General features: G+C 41.0%; 1 protein-coding gene across 5 annotated transcripts in view; it reads left to right on the top strand.

Moving 5' to 3' along the window:
* The window catches only part of dscama (Down syndrome cell adhesion molecule a), a 116,322-nt gene that overhangs the window by 29,216 nt on the left and 63,265 nt on the right, over positions 1-23,841 (top strand). For 3 of the 5 annotated variants that reach the window (XM_074610031.1, XM_074610027.1, XM_074610028.1), the window contains exon 4: positions 17,645-17,683. The exons of the other annotated variants lie outside the window; for them this stretch is intronic. In XM_074610031.1, coding sequence (XP_074466132.1) covers positions 17,645-17,683 — 39 coding nt within the window. The remainder of the gene's footprint in view (positions 1-17,644; positions 17,684-23,841) is intronic. 5 annotated transcript variants of the gene reach the window in all.

The following is a 23,841-nucleotide window of genomic DNA, read 5'->3' as shown; positions in this document are numbered from 1 at the left end:
GGATCTTTTAGAGAAAAAAAGTTTCTGCACTGTCAAAACAAAGTGTTTATCTTGAGCTGTAAAACTCATCACATCTGTAGCCATCAGCCATGTAAACGCTGTCAGAAAAATCACCCAGCCACCAATCCACTGCTCTTCTCCATGCTAAATAATGGATGACGGAAGCCTATGAATCCATGAGCAAATGGTCTTTATTCACGTCTCAGTGCACGCATCCTACTGACGCACCGTCCATTCCCCTCATCCTCTACTACACACACTTTAAGTGCACTATGTGTGTGTCCACGTCTGCGAGTCTATATGCACACTAACTGACAGCTCGATGCAAGATGGCTTTACTCCTCATCTCGATGACCGAGCTTCCACATTTTAATTTTTTATGAATAAAAATAATAACAACACTTGGACTTCAAACAAGAAAACTTTGGGATATATAGCTTTTCTGTCTTTGCCATGAATAATTCAATTGGCTTTTCAGCTGGGAAGGTGTAGCATGATGTACTGTAAGTCTCACTGGACGTTTCTGAGTTGTTGCAGGGTAGACTAACAAAGCACCACTTAAAGAACCCTGGTGTCCATTAGAAAAGAATGGAAAATTATGATGAAAAATGCATTCAGTCAGGACATTCAATAAAAGTAACAGTGTGGTGTAGGTGTCTGATATAGTGGTTTTATAGTGGTCTGGGGTTTTAACAGAGCCCGCTGTAGAAAATATCCAGTTCATGCTCTTGACTCTTGTTTCACTGGAAAAAGAGATAATATCTGCTAATGAGGCAGCGCAGTTTCATTTCTCTAATGTATTTCCCTTACAGTAGTATCAGTAGGGCAGTGCCCTCGCAAAACATGCCTGCTCGGAACAGGCCAAATGCTCAGCCTGTGGTATTGCTGCCTGCTGCTTAAGGCTGGCCCACACTAAATGATTTTTCAAATCTTAAGACCCCACACATACGGACATGTTATGTTAAATTCAACAGTTTTGTTCCTGTAGTGTGTGGAGAGCAACGATTTGGCCAAAACAGCACACCACACCAACAGATTAATTCATGAACAACAAGAGTCCTGACTCTCTCGCGTTCAAACGTGACTTTAGTGAAAACAAACATGGCGGATGACGGGCAGAAAGAATTAGCGATGTTACTACTTTGTACTGAAAATTCACGAAGGGTGGATGGATGAGGTCATGGAGATATGTTAAATAAACACTTGTGTTGTTGCCACAAATGAACAAGATGGTCCTCCATTGCTGAGGTCCGTCTTACTGCGACTTTATGCTTCACGTTAGCTCATGCATTAGCTTCAGTCAGCTTGGTTTTCTATTGGCTTTCGTCCTTTCCCACGTGACTGCGTCATCGGATGTCCTCGGGATAGGCTTGCCACCGTTGTCGGTGTTACATGGTGATCGGGCACACGCTGATTACAATACTAACCGTCATTTTTACTTTTTTTTCAGAAAAAAAACCCATTTAGTTAATTTTGGCATATCAGCGCCGTGCTATCAATACATAGTCGGATGACGAACGCTACAGACTGAAAGTAAAAGTTTCTGCTGCGCTGCACAGAGTAGCAAGAGTCAGATTTCACACACGGACGAGAGAGAGTTGACAGACAAGATGATGGAGGATTTGATGTCAAAGCAAAAAAGCAAAAGCACCTATTTGGCAATAATTCAGATTTAAACTCAATGCTATAAGGGAACCACAACATTAATGAGGTAATCGCCGTGCGGGGGATGGAGCGTTCACAGCCGGTGTGCGCGGCGGAGCAGCGGTTTCGGTTTTGAAATTGGTGTGGCCAGGATCGACTTCCGAGCTGATCGGGGGATGTAAAAAACACTCTTAACATACCTCACACCACAGGAATATCTGGAAAGAAAATCTTAAGAACCAGCAAAAAATCTGTACCCGGCATTACGAACAACTTCACACTCGACACTGAACTACCTTGGGTCCTGAGCAATACATCTGTCATGACATAATTGCGTCACACAGCGTGGGAGTCGCAGCGACTCAGAAACATCGTTGAAATAAACTCTCCTTCACGGGAAAAAACACACCAAAGTCTGGCGACTTGCGGTCAGAAACATAGGCGAAATACACCTAGCTGGTGTAATGATTTCTAAATGGACACATTAGTCACTTGTTTTGAAATAAACACTGTGGTTATAAAGTAGAGCATGGATTTAATTAGTGGAGGTATTTTGCCAGCAACATTATAACTTAGTATGGCAAAAACGTAAACAATGGCAGAGGGGCGCTGTTCCTGTAGGCTGTCCACTCGTTGACTCCAGGGAAGTGAAGAAGAGTTCGGTATATCCAGCATTTAGCAGCAAAAGTCACTGCAGTCAATGAGCCGCGGTCTGCCCGCTGTAGACGAATTGCTTGTCTCTGCCTGCAGAGCCCCGAAGCCCCGCCCCCGCTGCTGCACAAAGCACTGTTCGCTTGTTTTTTTTCAAAGTTTATTAATATTGAACGTGTTGCAAATTGCACCAAGTTCGACACGGCACGTCTTTGGGTCTCCCAGCAATACACCCACCAAGTGTGAAGTAGATCAGATGAACGGTTCTCAAGATATGCGAAGGACACACAGGCAGACAGACAGACATTTCTTGCTTTATAGTTGGAAGAAATTTTTTGACAAGCTAATTTGCTTTAGGAACAATTTTGTTTATTTCACCGGACTGGACCTATTTTTCTCATTTCCACCCACTAATACAGCACTAAACCAAATCACTTGTTAATAAAGATAGATATTATTTTGTATTCTATTCTGTGCAGCAACTTAACCAAATGTGTTGAAGCAAGGAGAAGGCTAAACTCTTGTTAGCCATGCCCGCACAGCTAAACCTCCTCTTGGACTTATGAATCCCTTTGTCCAATGAAATTACTTTGAAATTGTGACTGGAATACAAACACTAGTTTCTCTTAGCTTTGACTAACTATGAAAGCAGTTGTGTGTCATTTTTGCTATTTGCATCTGTATTCAATAATATAAAATGTTTGACATTCATTTATCTATGTGAGCATCAGTGCAAGTCGGGGGAATGCATCAATTCAAAAGCTGCAAAATGTCCTGACTAAGAGGATTTCAGTTATTGTTTAGAGGAGGGAGCCAATCAGGACCAAGTCTGATTGTGATGGGTTTACTGGTGTTCTACCATTTATGGACACAATAGAGGGAAATGTGTCATTGCACTGTATAATAAGCCTCTTAAAGAAGGCCCATCATCAGGAGGGCAATACTATATCTATATTTGCATGATATAAATGAAGATATGAGATGGATTGTTTTGTGTTTATTTCACAGCAGTATGAAACTCAATATAGTACTCCCTACACGGCGTTGGCCGCTTCCTGGTTCACAATTACGTGGATTACATACAAATTGATTTTTTACCGACCATCACAAAAAAATTTGAAATTTGTGTCTGTGTACACGAATCAATACATTACATTTCGTGACTATTACACAAACTGCTGTGCGACTGGGCTGGTTATGGACCAGGTCTTGTAGAAATGTATGTACTTCCTGTAGGCTTGCTTTCTTGGCTGCGTTGTGATGGACTGTGGCTGGCTGCGGCTGTGTTGCTGTGCAAGGCCATTCCCCAGGTGCAGCCTGCGCTGCAGTCACTGAGGAGGCCTTGTAGTCATTTGCCTTGGCCTGATGCTGCTTGCTCTGCATTTAGCACCAGTAAGGCTTAGAGGGGGCCGACCCCCCAGCACTACTGCAGAGACTCTCTCTCTCTCTCACACACACACACACACACACACACATCCACACAGGGGCTTCTTTTCATTCAGCACACGAGCTGAGCACTAGGGCCGTCGGCCATCACACAGATTCTCTTTGCTCTGCTCGGTTCTCCCTCATCTCTCCGTCGTTTCAATCTTTTCTTTTCTTTTTGCTCGTGCTCCCTCTTTGCACTGTTTCTATCACAATCACATACACACATATATATATATATGAACTGTTACATCTAAACACGCCTTTAATATCTACTTATTTTTTCCAAATGAACACCATTGATTATAGTTAGTTAATATCGTATGTTAAGCATCGCCGGTGCTGCTGGGTTTGGTACTGTAGCATGTAGTTGTTAAAGGATATTGCTCTAACACTTTCAGTCTGGCCATTTGCTGAGCCATCTTGTGCATTTCACAGTTTCTTTCCTGTTTGTTGACATTTGGGATGTGTGTTGGAGTTCCTTCTGCAGCCAGTCTCGATCCCCCGCAGCCATCGCCGAGAGGGAGGAGAGCCAGCCACACTATGTCGGTTTAATTGGCTGTGTATAATGGGCCCTTGAAGTAAATATCAAGAGTTAGTATCAAAAGGCTGCTGGACGTTATCATGTGTTTCCACAGTGCCCACTGTTTCTCCTCCATTCCAAGCCAGCTACAAAGCCGGACTGGTATGAAAGGTGGGAAAAAAAATTCACCTATGTATCACGATTTTTTTGAAGAATCGATATATTTGCTTCATTTGAGTTTATGCAGAGGTAGAAGGAAGTTACTTAGCTTTTATTGTTGTAGTCTGAATAACGTGACGTCATATCCGTTCCGTATCTGTCAACCAAAACAACCGGCCGCATTGAGCCGTAACGAGATAGTAGAAAACAGCGACCTTGCATTCAAATGGCCCCGATGGAGCTCTCATGGATGTGTAAAGAGAACGGAGCTGACAGGGAGAGCTAGTATATACAAAATACATATATGGAAATAAGATTGATTGGATTTCATTCACCAGAAGTATAAAACATTACATGTCCCTTATGAATTAAAAAGATTCTTTGATTTTTGGGTTGCTGGAAAAAAATATAATAAATGATGCCTGACAATGACTGATATATTTGACTTCAGGACATCTCTGACTACATACATGCTGAAAATCAACCATTTTTACTGTATCAATTTAGATAATTTCCAAAGTAAAAGTCCCAAGAAGTGTATGACTCACGTTTTTTTTCCATGGCCTGGTGTTAAAAAACTTGAATATTGATATTAATATTGAATTGCAAGGTGCCCAATCGCATCAAAGCTGAAGTGTGTTTTTAGAGGGATAGTGACTTTCGTGTATCACTGTTGCCCTACTGTAAACATTTGTCCAGAGGCTTAGAATGGGAGGTAATCATTTGCTATATATACAGTATACTGTGTGTTGTAGCCAGAGGTAGTGTGGTGTAATGAATGTCTTTTGTTGGGAGCAGCCTTGCAGCTCGCTCGCTGTCGGTTTTGCCCTTTTCTTAGCGTGCTATGTAGGAAGCACAGCTATTGGCGCAGCACAATCTTGAGCTGGGGGCTAGGGTGGGTGGGTAATGGTTTTACTGGTCCCTCTGTGGTGGAGATGTAGAGGGAGAAGGAGGGGAGGTAAGGAGGGGGAGAGAAGAGAGAGGATTACTAACTCTCTCTCTCTCCATCCCTGCCTCACTCTGTCGACAGGCAGGGTTGGGACTCTGACGTGTGACAGGCTGGATGTAGAGTCTTTTTCCAGCATTCGCCATTCTGTCTGCCCATGATTGGCTGGAGTATTGTTATTCACACAGAAAAATGGGTCAGGTGGCCTGTGGAGAATGGAGTGTTTGTATGGACGGATGGACGGACAGCACAAACACACACGCGCGCACGCGCACACATGCATACCTACACATGCATCCCACACAGAGCAGGATTATGCTCTGCAGCAGAGCGGCGGTGGCAGATAAATGACAGATAAATGAAAATAAATCCAGGTTATGTGGTAAGCGTCCCTCACGTTGAATTCGCTGCGTCCTCTCACAAGCTGCGAGACGGTTCTCTCCTCACACCCAGTGGCAGGGGCTTAGCGAGATAAATAAAGGGTTGCACTGAAGGAAAAAAAAAAAAAACTGGGAAGAAAATCAATACCTGTGTGCATGAATCTGGCTGCAGCTGCCACAAAGCATTATGGGAACATGACGGGTAGATACACTTGGGCTGGGCAGGTTGCAGGCAGCATGATAAGATATAGGTTAAAAAAAACTCTGAGCCTGATGAAAACGATATCAAATGTTGTAACTTAAAAACAATTTGATATGCCACAATCTATGCATAGATAGATATAAGTATTTATTAGTTATTATTATTAATTTGTAAAACATTTTGTAAAGATGACCACCACTGACTAATTCTTTTTAACCTAACCTGGGTAGCTGCAATGTTGGTTTATGGATTTTAATTTGTTTTATAGTCTTCATAAGGCTTAATAGACCTGTTGTAGTGAAAATATAATAATTATACATACATATACTTTTCAAAAATGTGTTACAAATTGCAATTAATTGCATGATTGTTCATAGTTAATTGCGATTAATCGCAAATTTATCGCACATTTTTTATCTGTTCAAAATGTACCTTAAAGGGAGATTTGTCAAGTATTTAATACTCTTATCAACATGGGAGTGGGCAAATATGATTGCTTTATGCAAATGTATGTATATATTTAATATTGGAAATCAATTAACACAAAAAAAATGACAAATATTGTCCAGAAACCCTCACAGGTACTGCATTTAGCATACAAAATATGCTCAAATCACAACATGGCAAACTGTAGCCAGTGTGTCAGTGTGCTGACTTGACTATGACTTGCCCCAAACTGCATGTGATTATCATAAAGTGGGCATGTCTGTAAAGAGGAGACTCGTGCCTACCCACAGAACCCATTTTCAGGTCAAGTGACCTTTTTGAAAATGGCCATGACAGTTTTTCCTCACCAAAATTTAGCGAAAGTTTGTAATGTTATTCAGGCGACAAGCTAGTACGACACGGATTGGATTCATTAGGTTTTCTAGTTTCATATGATGCCAGTATCTTTACTCTAGGTTTAAAACTGAGCCCGCTACAACCAAGTTGCATATATGTGGTAAAGAAATGAATGGCATTACAATTAATTTGTGTTAACGTGTTATTATTGCGTTAACTTTGATAGCCCTAAATAAAATGAAACTAAGCTTCTGCATTGTATTATTACTACAGTTAGTGCACACGTGTGAATTTGAATGAGTAAATGATGTAATAGTTGTAACTGTCCACCTCTCCACAAATGAAATATGAGCATCCCTCTGGAAGAGGAGCATAAGTAATGGTTATTTTGCTTCAATGCCCCCCTGCATTGGAATCCAAACGGCTGTAGTCATTTCAGACATGTCTAATAAGTCATGGTTGGTATGCTATCATGGTATCATGATTGTATTAGGTCTTACATTACAGTGAGGCGACGTTATGAATGCTTCATTACAACATTACAGGTAGAAAACATGACTGTATTTATGATTTTTGCAGTTATAATAAAATGCCTATCAATCTATTACAAATGTGTCACAAGTGTCCAGCAGTGCTGTAAAACATGAGCATTAGATTCTGCTCTGTGTGCTCAGCACATCTCTCCCCACACAGCCTGCTGCTCCAGTCTCAGCCCGAGACTGACAGAGATATTAGTTAAATTGGCTGATGCCCTTTCTGTCTCTTTACTGCACTGGCGCCGCAATGATCACACTCCCACACTCCCACCTCCGTACTGTGCTGTTTGCTCACCAATAACCGCAATTTGTTCTTTATTAAACTCTCGGGGCTGGGAACAATTAGGGTGTGAGCTGGAGGTGGTGGAGTGTGTGTGTGTGTGTGTGTGTGTGTGTGTGTGTGTGTGTGTGTGTGTGTGTGCGCGCACACGCATGCGTATATTTGAGCGCAGGCAGGAGGAGGAGGATGAGGAGGAGGAGGAGGAGGAGGGTCGGGGGAGAGATACTAAACACTGCTTAATCTTTGATAAACAGTGAGGTCTCCTTTGTGCCGCCGCAGTTTGGCACATCTTCTCCAGGCTGCTCGCCGCTGTGCTGGGCTAGCTCATAGCTGCTTCCTCCGCGGCTCGCAGACCTGGATGGAAGCCAGGTCATGCGTGGCTCCCTGCCAAGATACAGATTAGCTATAAGCGCAACATGAGCTAATCGTGGACGGAGCCACCGATTAATTGGCACTTAGACATTCCGTGGACTGTATGGATTGGGGGGCTGGATGTTATCAGTGGATCAAAGTGATTGGCATGGATGTCACTGGTGGTTAGATATATTCACATGGCATATATTGGAGGAAAAAAAAGGATTTGTTGTTGCATTTATGATAAGGTGCTGAGGCTCCAACTATATGTAAAGCTGGATATTAAACCGGTGATAGTGCCAGGCAGGGGGCAGGTTGTGTGTTTGTTTATGGAGGCATATTGGTCCATAAAGATTATATCCTGTCCAAATGGGAGGAAGCAACATGACACGGATGATGCATTCAAGCCTAAACATCTTAGGAATGCAAGGTGGCATATTGCAAGTTGCAGTTTTGGTGCATAGACTATCTTACCTACTTCACAGCAAGTAATGGCACACAGATCTAAGGTGGCCCCACGAGTGGCAGCCTCGGTGATGCACTCTCCCATACTTTTACATACACCAGGGAGGAACTTTTGAAAATCCGAAAAGCAACTTGGCGTTTTAACACCAAATATCCACTGCTGCCATTATAGATTATAATTTACAGTCTGTAATGCACATTTTTACACATTTTTAGATTATAATTTACAGAATTTAATGCACCCTTTTTGAAATATGTACATATCATCTGTCACTTTATGTACATGTTAAGCCCCCTGAGGGAAATTTGTGATTTGTGATTTTGGGCTATACAAATAAAATAGACTTGAATCTTCACATCAATCATCCGGTCCTTGTATATCCATTCAGTATTTATTTCTTTGCACTATTTGTTTACAGAACACTTTACTTGTATATAGACATTTTATTTAAATTGGTATTATTGTATTCTTATTTTATTGTTGGCCATTGTCGTTCCTATAGCTGTTATTTCTATTCAGTGTAATTACCTTGAGAGAGCTGCATAAAACCGGAGTCAAATTCCATGTATGAATATACTTAAAAATAAACCTGATTCTAATTCTGATGGCATAAAGGTGGCGCAAAGATGTCAGGACCTCGTAATACAGAACAGAGATAGAGCTTTAAACATCCCGCTGTCATTTTGAGATAGTGATTTTCAGGCATTTAACCAATCATCTTTCTGTATGTGAGATCACCAGAGAATGCCACATAAAAAAAAAAAACCCATCAGACTCAGTGGTGGATGTGGCGGACAGCTAGATGAGCGTCAGTCCCCGCGCTGTAGACACGCCTGTGTTGCTGCCTGCTGAGCGCTACGTGATTGCTCTCTGTCAGCGCTAAAAAAAAAAAAAAAAGAAAGAAAGGTGATTCCCCCTACACCTCTCTGTCTCATCCATGCTCAACCCCGCTGTACTCTGACGTCACTGGAAATTATGAAAAAACTAAATGATTTGCAGGGAAGACCTTTGACTGGCGACAAAGGCTGCTTGAAATCTCAGCATCTTTGTAGGAACCTGCAGAGAGGCTGATGTGCATATAAACGTGTGTGTGTGTGTGTGTGTGTGTGTGTGTGTGTGTGTGTGTGTGTGATGCAGAGACGGAGAGGGAGAGGAGAAGCGTGTATTGGTGTGTGTGTGTGTGTGTGTTTTGGTGTGTAGGAGGAGGAAGGGGGGGTTGGCTGTGAATGGTTGCTCTTATCGCGTGCATGCAGCTGCTGCAGTGTCTTTGAGAGACAGAGGGGCTGTCCATGCATGCCACTCACTCTGCCTATTCACAGCCTCCCTCCCTCTCTACATCCCTCTCTCTCTCTCTCTATCCCTGTCTGTGCTGCATTTTACGGCAAGGAAGTGAGCGAAAGAAAGAGGGGAGAAACATCATGACTTGAGCTTTAATGCAGACTCATGATATGCAAAGCCCTCAGTTTCACATCCTTATAACGAGGGACTAGCAAGAAATGAAATGTCACTGGACATCACCACATCGCCCCGACTGACGTGCGATTGTTTGTGCTGCGAGGCCACGCCGGCCCGGTGCCTCCCTTTGTTGACACGGACATTTTAACATTTCAATAAATCACGGTTGTTTACGTGCAAAAGCTCAGCAGGCCTCAAATGTGGCTTGTGCTATTATATCATTCAGAGATTTTATTTTTTTTCAGTTAAATCACATTGTTTTCTCACCACAAAATCTTAGTTGCAAGTAGGATGGGAAAATTGTGTTGCATAAGAATTTAAATATGTGTAACTAAAAGAAAAATTTGCACATAAATAAAGAACAACCTTGGCTGTCATGCAAGTCATTCAGAAGATAATGGCAATGAAGATTCCTCCTCCTGCTCCGCGATGCTAATCAAAACTACAAATAATGAAGTGAATTAATTCAGTGGTGCGAGTATAAAGGTGACCTGCGGAAAGGTGTCTCCAAGACGAGTCGCCATGGGAAATCACCTTGATAGATGGGCATCTCAGGCAGCGAGGGAAGTGACATCCCCCAAGCAATGCATGTTGCACGCGTTGCCCATCTTTGCCCAGGTGCCCTGTCATGTATCGCTACACACTCCTGCAGCACTAGTTTTTTCGAGCTGTGATGTGTAACCTTGACTCGTGAAAAAAGAGTGGAGGAGCAGATGGTGGGAAAGGATGATTAAGAATCAGTTGCGACCAGCAGATCTGGGAAGCCTAGAGACAAGCCACATTGTTCATGTGTTTATTAAAGGTGATTTAAAGGAAGATTTTCTTTAGTTATTTATAAAAACATTTCACCATTATGGTTTTAATTTATCAACTAAACTGATTGAATTTACAAACAGAAAGTGGATGTTTTGTGCTCAATACGTTCATTTAATTATCATGAATTAAAAGATAAATTATAATTATATAGGCTATAAAGATTTTTTAATTAACTGTAAAGATTTTTTTTTATTTATTTAATAATATTATTTCATATTTTTGACAGTATATAAATGTTTTATAAAAAAATGAAAAGCAAATTTTTTACATATTCAAGGCCAAAAAGAAATGCATATTTTCAGCTGCTCTAAAATGTAGGGGTTTGTCCTATTTATTAAATCAAATATTAATAATATTTTAGGAATAGATTAAATTGTTAAATGTTTCTTTTTCTTTTAATAAAATTAAAACCTAAAGCAGTTATATTTATATTCATTGTAGGGCTACTTAATGGGATAATAACCAAGACTTTCCTGTTATTTAATTGCCAGATTTAAAATAATTATGCAATATTTCGTTCAAGATGTATTTATATGTTTGAACTGAATGGGTTGAAAGAATTACATTCTACATACAAACTCCTGGTATTGAAAACATTCAAAGAAAATGTTTTATTGGTCTTGCCAACCAACTATTTACATTATTTATTAAGTGAGGAAACCTAATTTTTTGGAAATGCTTGGATAATCCTTTAGTTCCACTCGGCAACTATAGAGAGAGATACAATACGGAGGGAGTCTGTGTAAAAATAATTCACAGGACAAAGAAATTAAACTGATAAGTGAACGAATAAAGGCTCCTTTGCATAATCCCCGTTAATCCATAATGCAGAAAACAGAGTGAGGCTTCTGAAAGCTAAGGAAACATGTTTAATTTGCATGTTTGGTGCTGCTGATCTTTCTGCAGCTAACAAAAATAATATTACAGGTTTAGTTGTCACATAGCATTGTCCCACACTCACTGACAATAAGATTTTAAATGCAAATCTAATATATATATTATATTCATGTAAAAAGACGCATGAATATAATGTTTTTGTGTGTGTGGTTTGTTGGACGTGCAGCGATGAACCCCAAATAGATTTTCCTCTTGCATACAGTAAATAGTCATGTTGTTGCTGAGGGCCTGAGTTGACGCTGTGAGCTCTGCCTGATTGGCTGGAGCTTGCTATGACTCGTCGTGCGTTTGGCCAATACGGTTTGCTCGGGTTCCTCTCCTTTTTTTTTTTTCTTTTCTTTTTTTTTTCTCCCCACCCTAAATAAATTGCCTGGAGAAATTGAACAAAAAATTAGAGAAAGGGAGAGAGAGCCTTTCATCTAATTGAGAAGCTCATATTAGCTGTGGTGGGAAGATAAGCCTCCTCTCTCTCAGCAGCTATTAAGCTCACTGTATGTTAGCCAGCTTCTTCTTTTTTTTTCACTTTAGCTTGATTTATCTAAGCTGTGCTCGCAGTGTTGGTTGAGGTTTAAACTTATATGTGTAGTTAACAGCTGTGTGTTTATCTTTGCCGGTCTCAGGTGCACAAACGCACGGCACTCCAAAATGGAGACCAGATCATGTGACCTTGTGCAGCCATTTAGACACACAGGGGAAGAAACACACACACATTTTTCCTCACTTCATCAGCTTTGTTTACTCATTTTTCCAACACTTGAGCACAAATGTATTGTAAGCATACACTGTGTCTCAGTGTCAAATACACTGTGAGAGAAAATTGCCTTTGACACATCGATATATTGATGTAACCATGAAATATATATTAAAAGAATATTCTGGCATATTTCCTTTTCTTATTAAATAAATTAATAATAATAATAATTATTATTATTATTATAAACTATTAAGTGTATAAGTTAGGGCTGTCAATCGATTGTGCACATTTTTTATCTGTGCAAAATGTACCTTAAAGGGAGTATTTAATACTCTTATCAACGTAGGAGTGGGCAAATATGCTGCTTTATGCAAATGTATGTATATATTTATTATTGGAAATCAATTAACAACACAAAACAATGAAAAATATTGTCCAGAAACCCTCACAGGTACTGCATTTAGCATAAAATATATGCTCAAATCATAACATGGCAAACTGCAGCCCAACAGGCAACAACAGCTGTCAGTGTGTCAGTGTGCTGACTTGACTATGACTTGCCCCAAACTGCATGTGATTATCATAAAGTGGGCATGTCTATAAAGGGGAGACTCGTGCGTACCCACAGAACCCATTTTCAGGTCACGAGTCCTCTTTGAAAATGGCCATGACAGCTTTTCCTCGCCAAAATTTAGCGAAAGTTTGGAGCGTCACTTAGCCTCCTTCGTATAAAGCTAGTAAGACATGGTTGGTGCCGATGGATTCCTTAGGTTTTTTAGTTTCATATGATACCAGCTAGATAACTTTTTAAACTGAGCCTGCTACTACCTAAAAATTGCAAGTTGCGTTAATGCGTTAAAGAAATTAGTAGCTTTATACTTTATAAAGAATAATAATAACAATAATAATCTATTAAGTGTATAAATGTATTACATTTTAAAATGTGTGTTGTCCTCAGCATGCATGAGCGGCCAGCATCCAGTAAGTGTGTCATGCCTCAATTAATGCGTCCCAACATATGTTCTAATTGACACTGTGGATAAACCTCTGCTTGGATTTATCTTGCCGTCTGATTCTTGGGGTGTAGACGTTCTTCCTGATTACATTGTGTCTTCTCGCGCCTTGATCCTTTTAGCCCCCCAAACCAGGATTACATTTCCACAATGTAATCCCGGTTGGGCGGCAAAGGGGGTCACACTGCAGCCCCTAAACGTGTCGACGGTGATACTGCGGGACTATTGGAGGGGGGGTGGAGGGGGAGAAGAAAAAGCAATCAAGTGGTGGTTTACTGGCAATTTGTTAATCTTCTCTCAATAAGAGTGAGGAAAGAGGGAGACCAGTAAAAGGTTTGCTCTGTCTAGGCTGCTGCTGCTGCTGCTGCTCTGGCTCACTGCCTCTTTCAGTCCAAGGCAGCCATTTTGTGTCCGTCAGTCTGTGTTGCTAGAACAGTGCCGGCTCTCTCAGTTAACATTGAAAAGACGAGCTGATGAAAACATAGCACAGTTCCGTTTTTGATTCCTAACCCAGGCTTTTTTCTTTTTTTTTAAGCTTGGAAAGAGACCATTTAGGACACCACATTATTAATGTGGTGGAGGCCCTTTATACTGTATAGTAAAAGGACAAAGTGAAGCTGAATGCTTGGGTTGTATCAGTCTAAATGCATAAGCTGTTTGTGTAGGGAAAGCATGAGGTACATTGAAACAGTTGTGATCCAATTCTACTGCGTTAAACAAGCAAATAATACAAAATCAAAATAAAGCATCCAGTGTATCAAGGTTTAGCTGCAATTTATTTCATGTTACAAGTCTGTATTTTCAGCTGGAGGTGAGAGGATCCATAGGTCCTTCCCTCCACACACACACACACACACATCTATCCTCTCCAGAGGCAGGTGCAAAGCTCATCGGCTACAATCGTTCTCCATGAAGCTCATATAGTTCCTTATCTGTGTGAAAATAGCGGCGCTGTAGTGTGCAGCGTGTAGGGCCTGAGTAAACACACCGTCTATGTAAGTGATCAGCCGGCCCATTCAGAGAGGCCCCATAATGGCCAGCTTCTTCCAGGCTTGTTTGCTCTGTGTTTTGTGGCTTTGGCGTCTGGCAGATGGGCCATCAGGGATTATACCTACTAATGAAGAGGGGTGGAAGAGGGTAGAGGGCGGAGGGGTGGGCGGGGGTGAAGGTTTATTACAAGTTATGATGTGACCAAGCGGAGGACAAACCTACACTGAGCGTGTTTAAAGGGTGACAATTCGTGGATTCTGGTTTATATCTGAACGGTGTTTATTTGTGTTTTGTAGGCTGTTTGCTGCATAGTTTATAGCTTCTGTGATGCAGTTGTTGTAAAACTCTGAAGAAATTAGTCTCATTAGCTTTAGGGATGCACCGATACAACTTTTTCAGTCCCGATACCGATACTTATACTTGGGCTTTGGGTATTTGCCGATACCGAGTACCGATCCGATACCAGTGTTTAATCAATAATCTGTGTGCCTCACTGTGCGGAAGTGACTGGGATCATTCTTTTATGTGTAAGACAACATCAGGCTTGACTTAAACATTGCTTTCCTAATTTTGTAAAACAAAAAAAAATAAAAATAAATACATAGATATAAATTCACAGAATTTGTATTTATTATTAAAATAATAAATCCTTCATCAGCAAATCGGTAAAACAAATCTTCAAAATTAACAGGAATTACAATTCAAGTGTAAACCTTTTTGATGCAGCAACAAATTGGTCAAAACTTAAACAGGAATTAAAAGTCCAGTATGTAATGTATATAGTATATAAACATAGAATTGAATTCAATAGATCAGCCCTTTTGTCACCGATACCTGATCCAGCTATTTGAGTCAGTATCGGCTCGATGTTCGGTATCGGTATCGGTGCATCCCTGCATATGGCAGCATCAGCAAATCTCAATGTGTCTTGTCCACATTTCAACTATAGGTTCTAGGTTCTTTATTTGTCATTTGTCAATTCCAGCAAAGCAGTCATTGGCAGTAAAAAAAATCTTTGGTCTCATGTTCCTTCAACAATGCTCATAAGATATGTATCTATAAAAGGGGAAATCACACAAGTAAATGCAAAAGCAAAATGATAATCTGAGCGGTTAGATAAATATAAACATAAGTAAATATAACATATCAATGTAGATATAAGAATAAATACATATATGTAAAGTATATAAAGGTAAAAGTTAAACATGGAAAAATAATTCTGAATTTACGGTATGTGAGAGTTTCAGATCTTATTTTAGGTTCGGGGCCTTTTATATAGTTTTATTTACTCAATTTGACATTTTCTTGGTCTGCTTTGTATTTTAATGTACTTCAGCTCAGACAGTTCCTTATTTTCTACAACACAATACGTCCTATGTTTGTGATTTTTTTTGGGGGGTGGGTGGTCATTGGGGTTATGATGATGTATCCTGGGGCCCACAGACTGGACAGAGATGCACAATGACCAGCCCTTCCAGCGTGATTACACAAGGCGTATGTCCAGACAGGATCGCCTAATCCCTGACACCCCCTGCATGTATGCCCATACACGCACTCACACACACACACACACACACACACTACCGCCCCCCTCTCCACCCCTTAACATATGGAGATGGGAGGAATTAGCGCAGCGGAAGAAAATAAATGAGTTAAAGCGGCCAGCAGCTTAGAACCCACAGTATTTGTTCCTGGGTGACCCTTCTTTGAGTTTCTTAGAAGTGATGCACTCGAGGAGGGAAGTCTTTTCTCTTTTATTTTTCTCTTTCTCTTCAGCAACAAAATCTTTTTTTTTTAACGAAATTGACAACAAGCACATGATCTGCATTTATTTCAGCGATTAGGGAGGAGCACAGGCAGAGCGGTGTGCGTGGTGTGCATTGTGTTTTTAAGATGCCCAATGTCCGGGAGCACACCTCCCACAAAGCCACAGCCTGACCCCGATGGGCTCCTCGTGTGACCCCACCAACACGCCCCACCCGAGATTCAGCCCAGATCTTGTTAAATAGGATTAAGCTGGCTACCTGCCATTCAGTGGCTTGGACAGGACTTCTTATCTCCTGTCTTCAGATGGCTGCCAGGAACAACATAATGCACAGCGACCTACATTAAACAATGCCACCACATGCAGGTTTTGTACTCTTAGGAATTGTCTTCCCGACGCTGATTTCCATGGCTAAGTGTAGGTTGCCGGGTCAATTACGTGCCTAATCGGGATCCCATGACCGGCCTCGTGCTAAAAACAATTCAGGCTCAAGCCAATTAAATGTTTTGATGCCGTCCATGGCCGGTCGTGTGTATATCTGTGTGAATGTGTCTGTCTTGTATATGTTGTCTAAGCAATTAGAGGTGTTGTATACTTTGTAAAGCACGTCTTAATTCCCTGCCCTTGCATTCCCTCTTCTCTTACTCTAACAATACACATGGTTTGTCTATGTGGGACGGGGTCCTGATAGATACTAGAGAGAGAGAGCAGTGGAGTCCATGTCCTCCAAAGAACATGTGACATGTCTCGAGCACCCTCCCATACTCTCCCTCGAAGCAGGGACACCAATTCAGCGGCGTTAAGAGGCTTTGTAGCCAAATCCCCCGTTGATCTTCATAAAGTTTGTGTCTTACAATTAAGTACAGATGGTTTGCAGCTGGTTGTAAGGCTAGTAAATAACTTGGGCCTCTATTTTCGCCAGGGATTTGGTGGCGTAATCCCTCTCTCTGACAGTTTACCAGATTCAAATCAGTCCGGGCTTTGCTTTTCCTTCCTCCACTTCTTCGACCTTTTTTTCTCTCTCCTCCTATCCCCCTCATTCCAACAAAAGCTCCTTATCCTCATTTGAATATGCGATCATTTAGTGGGAGCACACACATTACATGACTGTATCTAAGAGCAGGGATGTGGGTGTTGCAAGAATCTCACTCACTTACCCCTTAAAACCCTTTTCAATCTGAAAAGTCCATAGTGTAGGTTGGGAAGATTAGCAACTATTATAGCAGATGCTTATGGGGATTCAATAAAATAAACAAACTGCAAGCTGCCCCACTGTGTGTTCATGCAAAGTATGTATATTCCTTTTCTTTTCAGGGCTGCACAATATAACGTTTTTTTATCATCATCGCAATGTCATATTTTTCTATTTATAATGTATCTTTTTTTTTACTCTTCTTTATTTTCTTTATAGATGTATATGCACCGTCAGGGTTGCTATTTAATCATAATAATAATGAATTATAATGATGTAATTAATTATTATTTTACACTGTGATATTGCATTGATTTTTTTAGTTAGTTGAAAGAGAGTATCAGTAGTAAACTGCAATTTAATATGTGACTATCATTCTTTTTTTTTTATTGGTGCATTTTGTGTTCAGATCAATGTTCAATAAAAGAATGTTGGAAATAATATCTTTTTTCATTTTATTTTTTTTATCATAGGGCTGGGGAATATGGCCAAAGTCTTCTATCCCGATATAGGTCAGTTCATGTCTCGATAACGATGTATATCATGATATAGCATGTTTTATGATCATTTCAAAATAAATAGTCTGTATGAAATAACCACATGGTAAAGCCTATTTTTGTATACTGAAAAAAGAAACATATAGACCTAGCCTATATCACGATAGAAACGATATAGAAAAATACATACGATACACATTTTTATATCGTTTTGACAATATATCTTCATATTGCCCAGCCCTACTTTAGCATATCACATATTTTCCTTATATCGTGCAGCCCTATTGTTTTTTACTTGTCTAAAGAACAGAGGGTCTATAAAACACACTACATTTTCTAAACCACACTTTTTTTTAATTTTTTATTTGTGACATTGGATCCTGCAAATGTTGTGTGGCTGAAGTTAGTCTTCTGTCTTTTCAACATGTTGACTGTCACTGTCACAATGACTATTTAATTATGTTTATTCTAAAGAAGCCAGAAGCCACTGTTAAAGCTGCAGTGGGTAGAATTGGAGCAAATATGATTTAAAAAAAGTTATTTTTATAAAACGGTCACTATATCCTGACAGTACAGTGCATGAGACCGGTATTCTGGAAAAAATCATGTGCCTCTGTGGTGAAAACAACCAGTCAGAGCTGATCTAGAGTCTGCCGTCCAGCTTCCATCTCTGAGAGCCGCGAGTCAATCACTCGCGAACTCCGACCAAACGGTCAAACTAGGCAGCGCTGATCAAATATGAATCAATATTCTGTTACTGTAATGCCTATTTCTCGCTTCAAATGTTTTCAGAAACATCTTGTAGTGTACTGTTTAGCTGTAAAATGAGAAAGTTTGTGACCCGGCAGCTATGTTGAGATCAAGTTGAGGAAATACCAATCACCGCCCACCAGCCGGAGCACAGCCAATAGGAACGCTCTCTCTCTCTCTCTGAAATGACCTGTGATTGGCCAAAGTCTCCCGTCACAGGCTATACTTTTTAAAGCCTGAAAACAGAGCCATGAGGAGGTGCAGAAGTGTAGTTATCTCTCAGAACACTTGAATTAAAATATGCTGAAAGGTTATTATGGATTTTTTTCCCAGTGATGCCAAAAGTATTCTGCCTACTGCCACTTTAACATAAAATGTGTCACTTACAAAGATTTTTTTTCCCCTCCCCACCAACCAATTACCTAGTGTTTAGAATAATAAATGGGTTACAGTGTATCACTAGAACGTAAGAAACAAAACACGTAGTGTATATTAACATCTTATAACTCTTGTAAACTTGAGGTACCGCATGTTCGTACTTTGAACACTGATATCAACTGGAAAAAAACGCCCTAAAAAAAATACACAGTGACATTATCAGTATTGCGTAGAAGTCGACTATATCTTCATAGCTCATATAATGCATGTCAATGTGCGTAGAGGACCCCTGTTAAGCAGATTCCTCTCCTGGGACAGTGCCGGGGCCCAGAGGAAGGCAAACCCTAATGAGGACGTAGTTGCGGCACTCGCACATCCTGAGAGAGCTGTGATCATCGGATGGTAAAAAGCAAACGCTCCCTAGGAAACAGCTTGACCCTGCTGCTCCTTGTTTCCCCATCCTGCCATTCCTATTATTCAAATATATTTATATATTTATATCATTATTTATCTGCTGTTAGAGGAAGGAGCCGGCACAGCAACACCTCATCTGCATAAGACAGTAGCTAACTGCCCTAGTAGCGCCTCGGGATACGAACAGATGGAAGTGTTTAGCAACCTTACCCACCTACCCCTCCCACCCAAAACACACACACATGTACCAGAACCCACACACACACACACACACACACACCTCCTCCACCTCTTTTTCCCCACCACCTCCCCTCTACCCTTTTTCTCCCTGTGCATCCCTACCCCCGCCAAATGTTCAGTTAACCTGTCAGTTCTCATCGCCCAAAATTCAAGATGCCATATGCCTCGCTCTGACTTCTAACCCTCCACCGCAGCTCCTCCCCGTCTCCTTCATGGTGACATGAAAGTCCCCCTTGAAACGCGAGGATGTCTCTCCTCTGCTGTTTGATTCCCAACGCCTGGCTGATATCACAGCGATTGCAGGCGTAGCTTGTCTTGTATAATAAAAGCAGTCACTTAGCGTTACACGACGCAGTAGGAGCGCATTTATCACAGCGGCATCGATGAGACTTTTGATGATCTACCTGGGTAATACAACAAATAACTTATGATGTCAGTAATATGCTGTGTCGTGAAAGAGAAAAAATGACTAATGTGTGCAACGTCTGACACATGTGGTCTCATCGGCTGGTTGTGGAGACGAATTTAAATGTTTCATTTCTCACTCAGATTGACTGATTGTTAAAATCAGTGTACAATAAACCCATGCAGCCCAGAGGCTTGTCCTGTGTTATAACATCTAATAACTGTGAGCCTTGGCAGTCCTGTCCAGTGAATTCCAGGCCATTTGCCCTTGCACAGAGGGCAGCTCCCAGCAGGCCTGGCCACAGTGACAGTTTGTTGTTGTTTATAAGGTCATCCCCACCATAGGGGGCAGCATATTCATTACACCCACCCCATGGCTCTGTTTGTCTCTGGCAGTCTGTTTCTCTGTGGGCTCCTGTCATAAGGTCAGAGGGTACTTACTATCATCCTCCTCTTGTCTTCGCAACAGGCCAGCAAAGTCATAACGCCTCTGGAAAGAGTTAAAAGGTTAATTGCCCTTATCTAAGCAAAAACGGCAAGTTTACATGACAGATGGGGCAAAATCGGTAACTTTCAAAACGTCCTGCATGCAGATGTAGTACGAGTTGGGTATATTATTAAAATTAGCTGCGAAATGTGCCCTATTAATTGATTACTAGATGGATGGGAAATGAATCGGCTACTATTTTGTAAGTTGTTTAATCATTTAAAGTGACAATATGTAACTTTTGAAGGTAGAAATAACACATTCTTCTTCTTCTTGAAAATAAAAGTTGAATTCACAAGCGACTAAACACACTTTTACTCAGTTCAGTACAATCTGCTGATACTGCCTTAAGGCTGGCCCACATTATGTAAGACTTTTCAAATCTTAACAGATTTTGAAAATGTGAGAAAACCACAAATTTTTTTTAAATGTACTGTATCTCAAAATATCTCACGATCAAACGTAACTTTAAACAAACATGGCAGACAACAGGCAGGAAGAATTAACAAAGTTTTTGCACTACTTTGTACTGAAACTTCATGAAGAAAAAAAGGAAAATAATGGATGAAGTCATGGAGACACGTTAAATAAACTCTTGTGTTGTTGCCACAACTCAACAAGTTTGTCCTCCATTCGGAGGTCCATCTTACTACTACTTTATGCTTTGTGTTTTGCATTAGATCGTGCTTCAGCCACGGCTGCCATATCAGCAGCTGTTGTCCCTCCGCTTCAGTCAGATTGGTTCTCTGTCGTCCTTTAACTTATCGTGGCTAATATTATCTAATGTTTGCAAAGTTTAGGTAGATATTTCTGTGAAAGTGACATTACTGAGCCAGTTTGGTGACATTATGATTCTCCTCTACTTGTGCTGGTGTTACACTATGTTTTAATACTTTTATATATCATTATCCCACAATCGTCACTTGTAGCCAACGTGGCTGCTGTTCAATAAACGTTACATTGTCTTGCTTCAAAGAGAGACAGAACAGTAGCCAATGTGGCCACCAGTTACATATATGAAATAATAGCAACTGCTAGCATAGTTTAACAGTAGCACAAGAAGAAGAATGTGTTATTTGTTCTTTCAAAAGCTACACAGACTCGCTTTAAGTTATTTATCAAGCAAAAATGGGAAACATTTGATGTGAGAATTTTCTGCTTTTTGTCATCTTAACATTATAGTGAACTGAATATCTTTTAGATTTTGGACTGTTGGTGTGACAAAGCAAAACGTTTGATGCCTTGGGTTAGGGGAAAATGTGAAATAGCTTTTCTGATGTTTTATAGAATAATCAAGAAAGTAATCAGCAGATTAATCGAATATGAAAATAAACATTAGTTGCAGCCCTAATTGAAATCATTTACAATCAAAGTGCAAAGTAGATTTTATTAATGTTAATGCTCAAATCCGGCAGTTGATTCCCAACGATTAACAGTTATCGGTGGTAAATTTCAATCTGAGAATCACCTGCGATGGATTCAAGCGTGCAGTGTTCTAAAAGAGAAACACACAGAGAGAGACATAGAGTAAGGAAGTGTCTGGGAGTGGGAGCAGCCAGCTAAGTGAGGTTGTTAGGAAGAAGCGCTGACAGTCCAATCCAGCACAGCGACCATTCAAAAGACAGCTCCTTTTGTTTCTGCCTCCCTTTCTTCTGCCAGGGTAGGAATAGAGGGTGAATCTCTCTGTGCGCAGTAACCCACTGACACCTCCCTCTGATCTGCCTCCTGCACTCCACCTCCTCCACCCCAACCCCCCCCCCCCATCACCACCACCACCCTCCCCTCCTCTCCCTCTACTACATCCCTTCACCAGCACCACTCTCCTCTCTCCACCTCCTCTATCTCCCTCTCTCTCCCCCCCTATGCATATGCCATTGCCTAAGAGTCACTCTCCTGGTTGCCACAGTAACCAGCTCACCTCTCTCTCTCTCTCTCTCTCTCTCTCTCTCTCTCTCTCTCTCTCTCCGTCTTTCTCCCTCTCACAATGCACCTAAACAGGAGAAACTGTCTCAGTCTGTCAGAGACAGAGAGAAGGGAAATTGGGGGGAGGCATATTTCAGAAAGATTGTTGTTGCACAATTGTCTTCCTTTCTACAATTCTTATCTATGCACGCACCGCAGAGCAGACAAGGCAAGGGAAGAGAAAAAAGAACAAGGGGAAGAAACAAACAGTAGGGAATAAAGACATGAAATAAAAGAGAATTCTAAATAAGACCACATGTGTACAAACCAAACGGTCTTTTTTTTTTTTTCTCTTACATTTACAGCACCGGTAGCACCCCCCGCCGCTATCCAGCATTCTCCACCTGCTCCAGCCATATTTCCCCATCCCCCTCCTCCATATCAGTCCTCCCACCTCCTTCATCCCCCTCTCCTCTGCCTTGTCGTCTGTGAGTGGCACTCAGGTGGTGGTGGTGGTGGAGGTGGTGTTGGAAAGTCTGCCCATACAGCGTCATCCCTTAGACAAGTCATTCAGCACCTGAGTGCTCCCCCTCTCTGTCTGTCTGTCTGTCTGTCTGTCTGTCTGTCTGTCTGTCTGTCTGTCTGTCTGTCTGTCTGTCTGTCAGGGACCATCTCTCCGTCTCTAAATGTGCCCAATGCCCAATTACACTCTCATTACCTCCTAATTACCCTGGACACAACAGCAACTGGTAGCACAATCACAAAGAGAGCAGAATGTAAATCAGTTACATTCGTTCTGACATTATTTGTGGGACTTTTTTTTTCCACTGGGTGGTGGCATGTTAAATGCTCCCCCGGTGATTGTGGTAATTTAGAGCAATATGGTAATAGGGGTGCTGATGGCTATTTCTCCTCTCACCAGACGCTGTTTTAGTCCTTTCACGAGCTGTTGTCGGCTAAATTACATTGAAGGCTTAATTGGGTATTTTAGATCGCGGGGCATCACAGTGGATGAATTATAAAAAATCAGCTCAGTGATCATTGATTATCACTTTTCAGAGCATGCATCATAAATTAGACCATTATTGGCTCATGCTGCTTGATTCATATAATAAGCTAAATAAGAATAGCAGGGCACACTTGCTCTTAAAGGCACAATTCGTGATCTTTGTGCTGTCACTGCCAAGCGAAGAAATCTTCATCACCATTTGATCAACTCATTCAGCATATTAGATGTAAAATAAATACAAATATATAAAATAAACTGCACACAACTCAGAGGAAACATATATCCTAATGATGTGTCTTTTTGTACCATCAAATAAGCTTCAGTTGCGTGTTTAGGATCACACTTTGCCCTACCTAAATGATGCCCGTTAGAGTCAAGAATCTGCCTGAACTGCTTTTCTGTTTTTGTGTTTCATTTAGTGCTGGTTATTGTTTAAAAAATGACGATGCCATTCCCAATACCAGTACCGTCAAAGTGATACCGATACCAATAGAGCAGGGGTTCTGAAACGTTTTGGGCCCAGGGACCCCTTTAAGGGGAAGAACATTTTCCCAAGTACCCCATCATAATCGTAACACCAATTAAGCA

This window comes from Sebastes fasciatus, chromosome 16 (assembly GCF_043250625.1).
Source record: "Sebastes fasciatus isolate fSebFas1 chromosome 16, fSebFas1.pri, whole genome shotgun sequence".
NCBI lineage: Eukaryota > Metazoa > Chordata > Actinopteri > Perciformes > Sebastidae > Sebastes > Sebastes fasciatus.
This window is presented reverse-complemented; position numbering and strand designations above follow the sequence as displayed.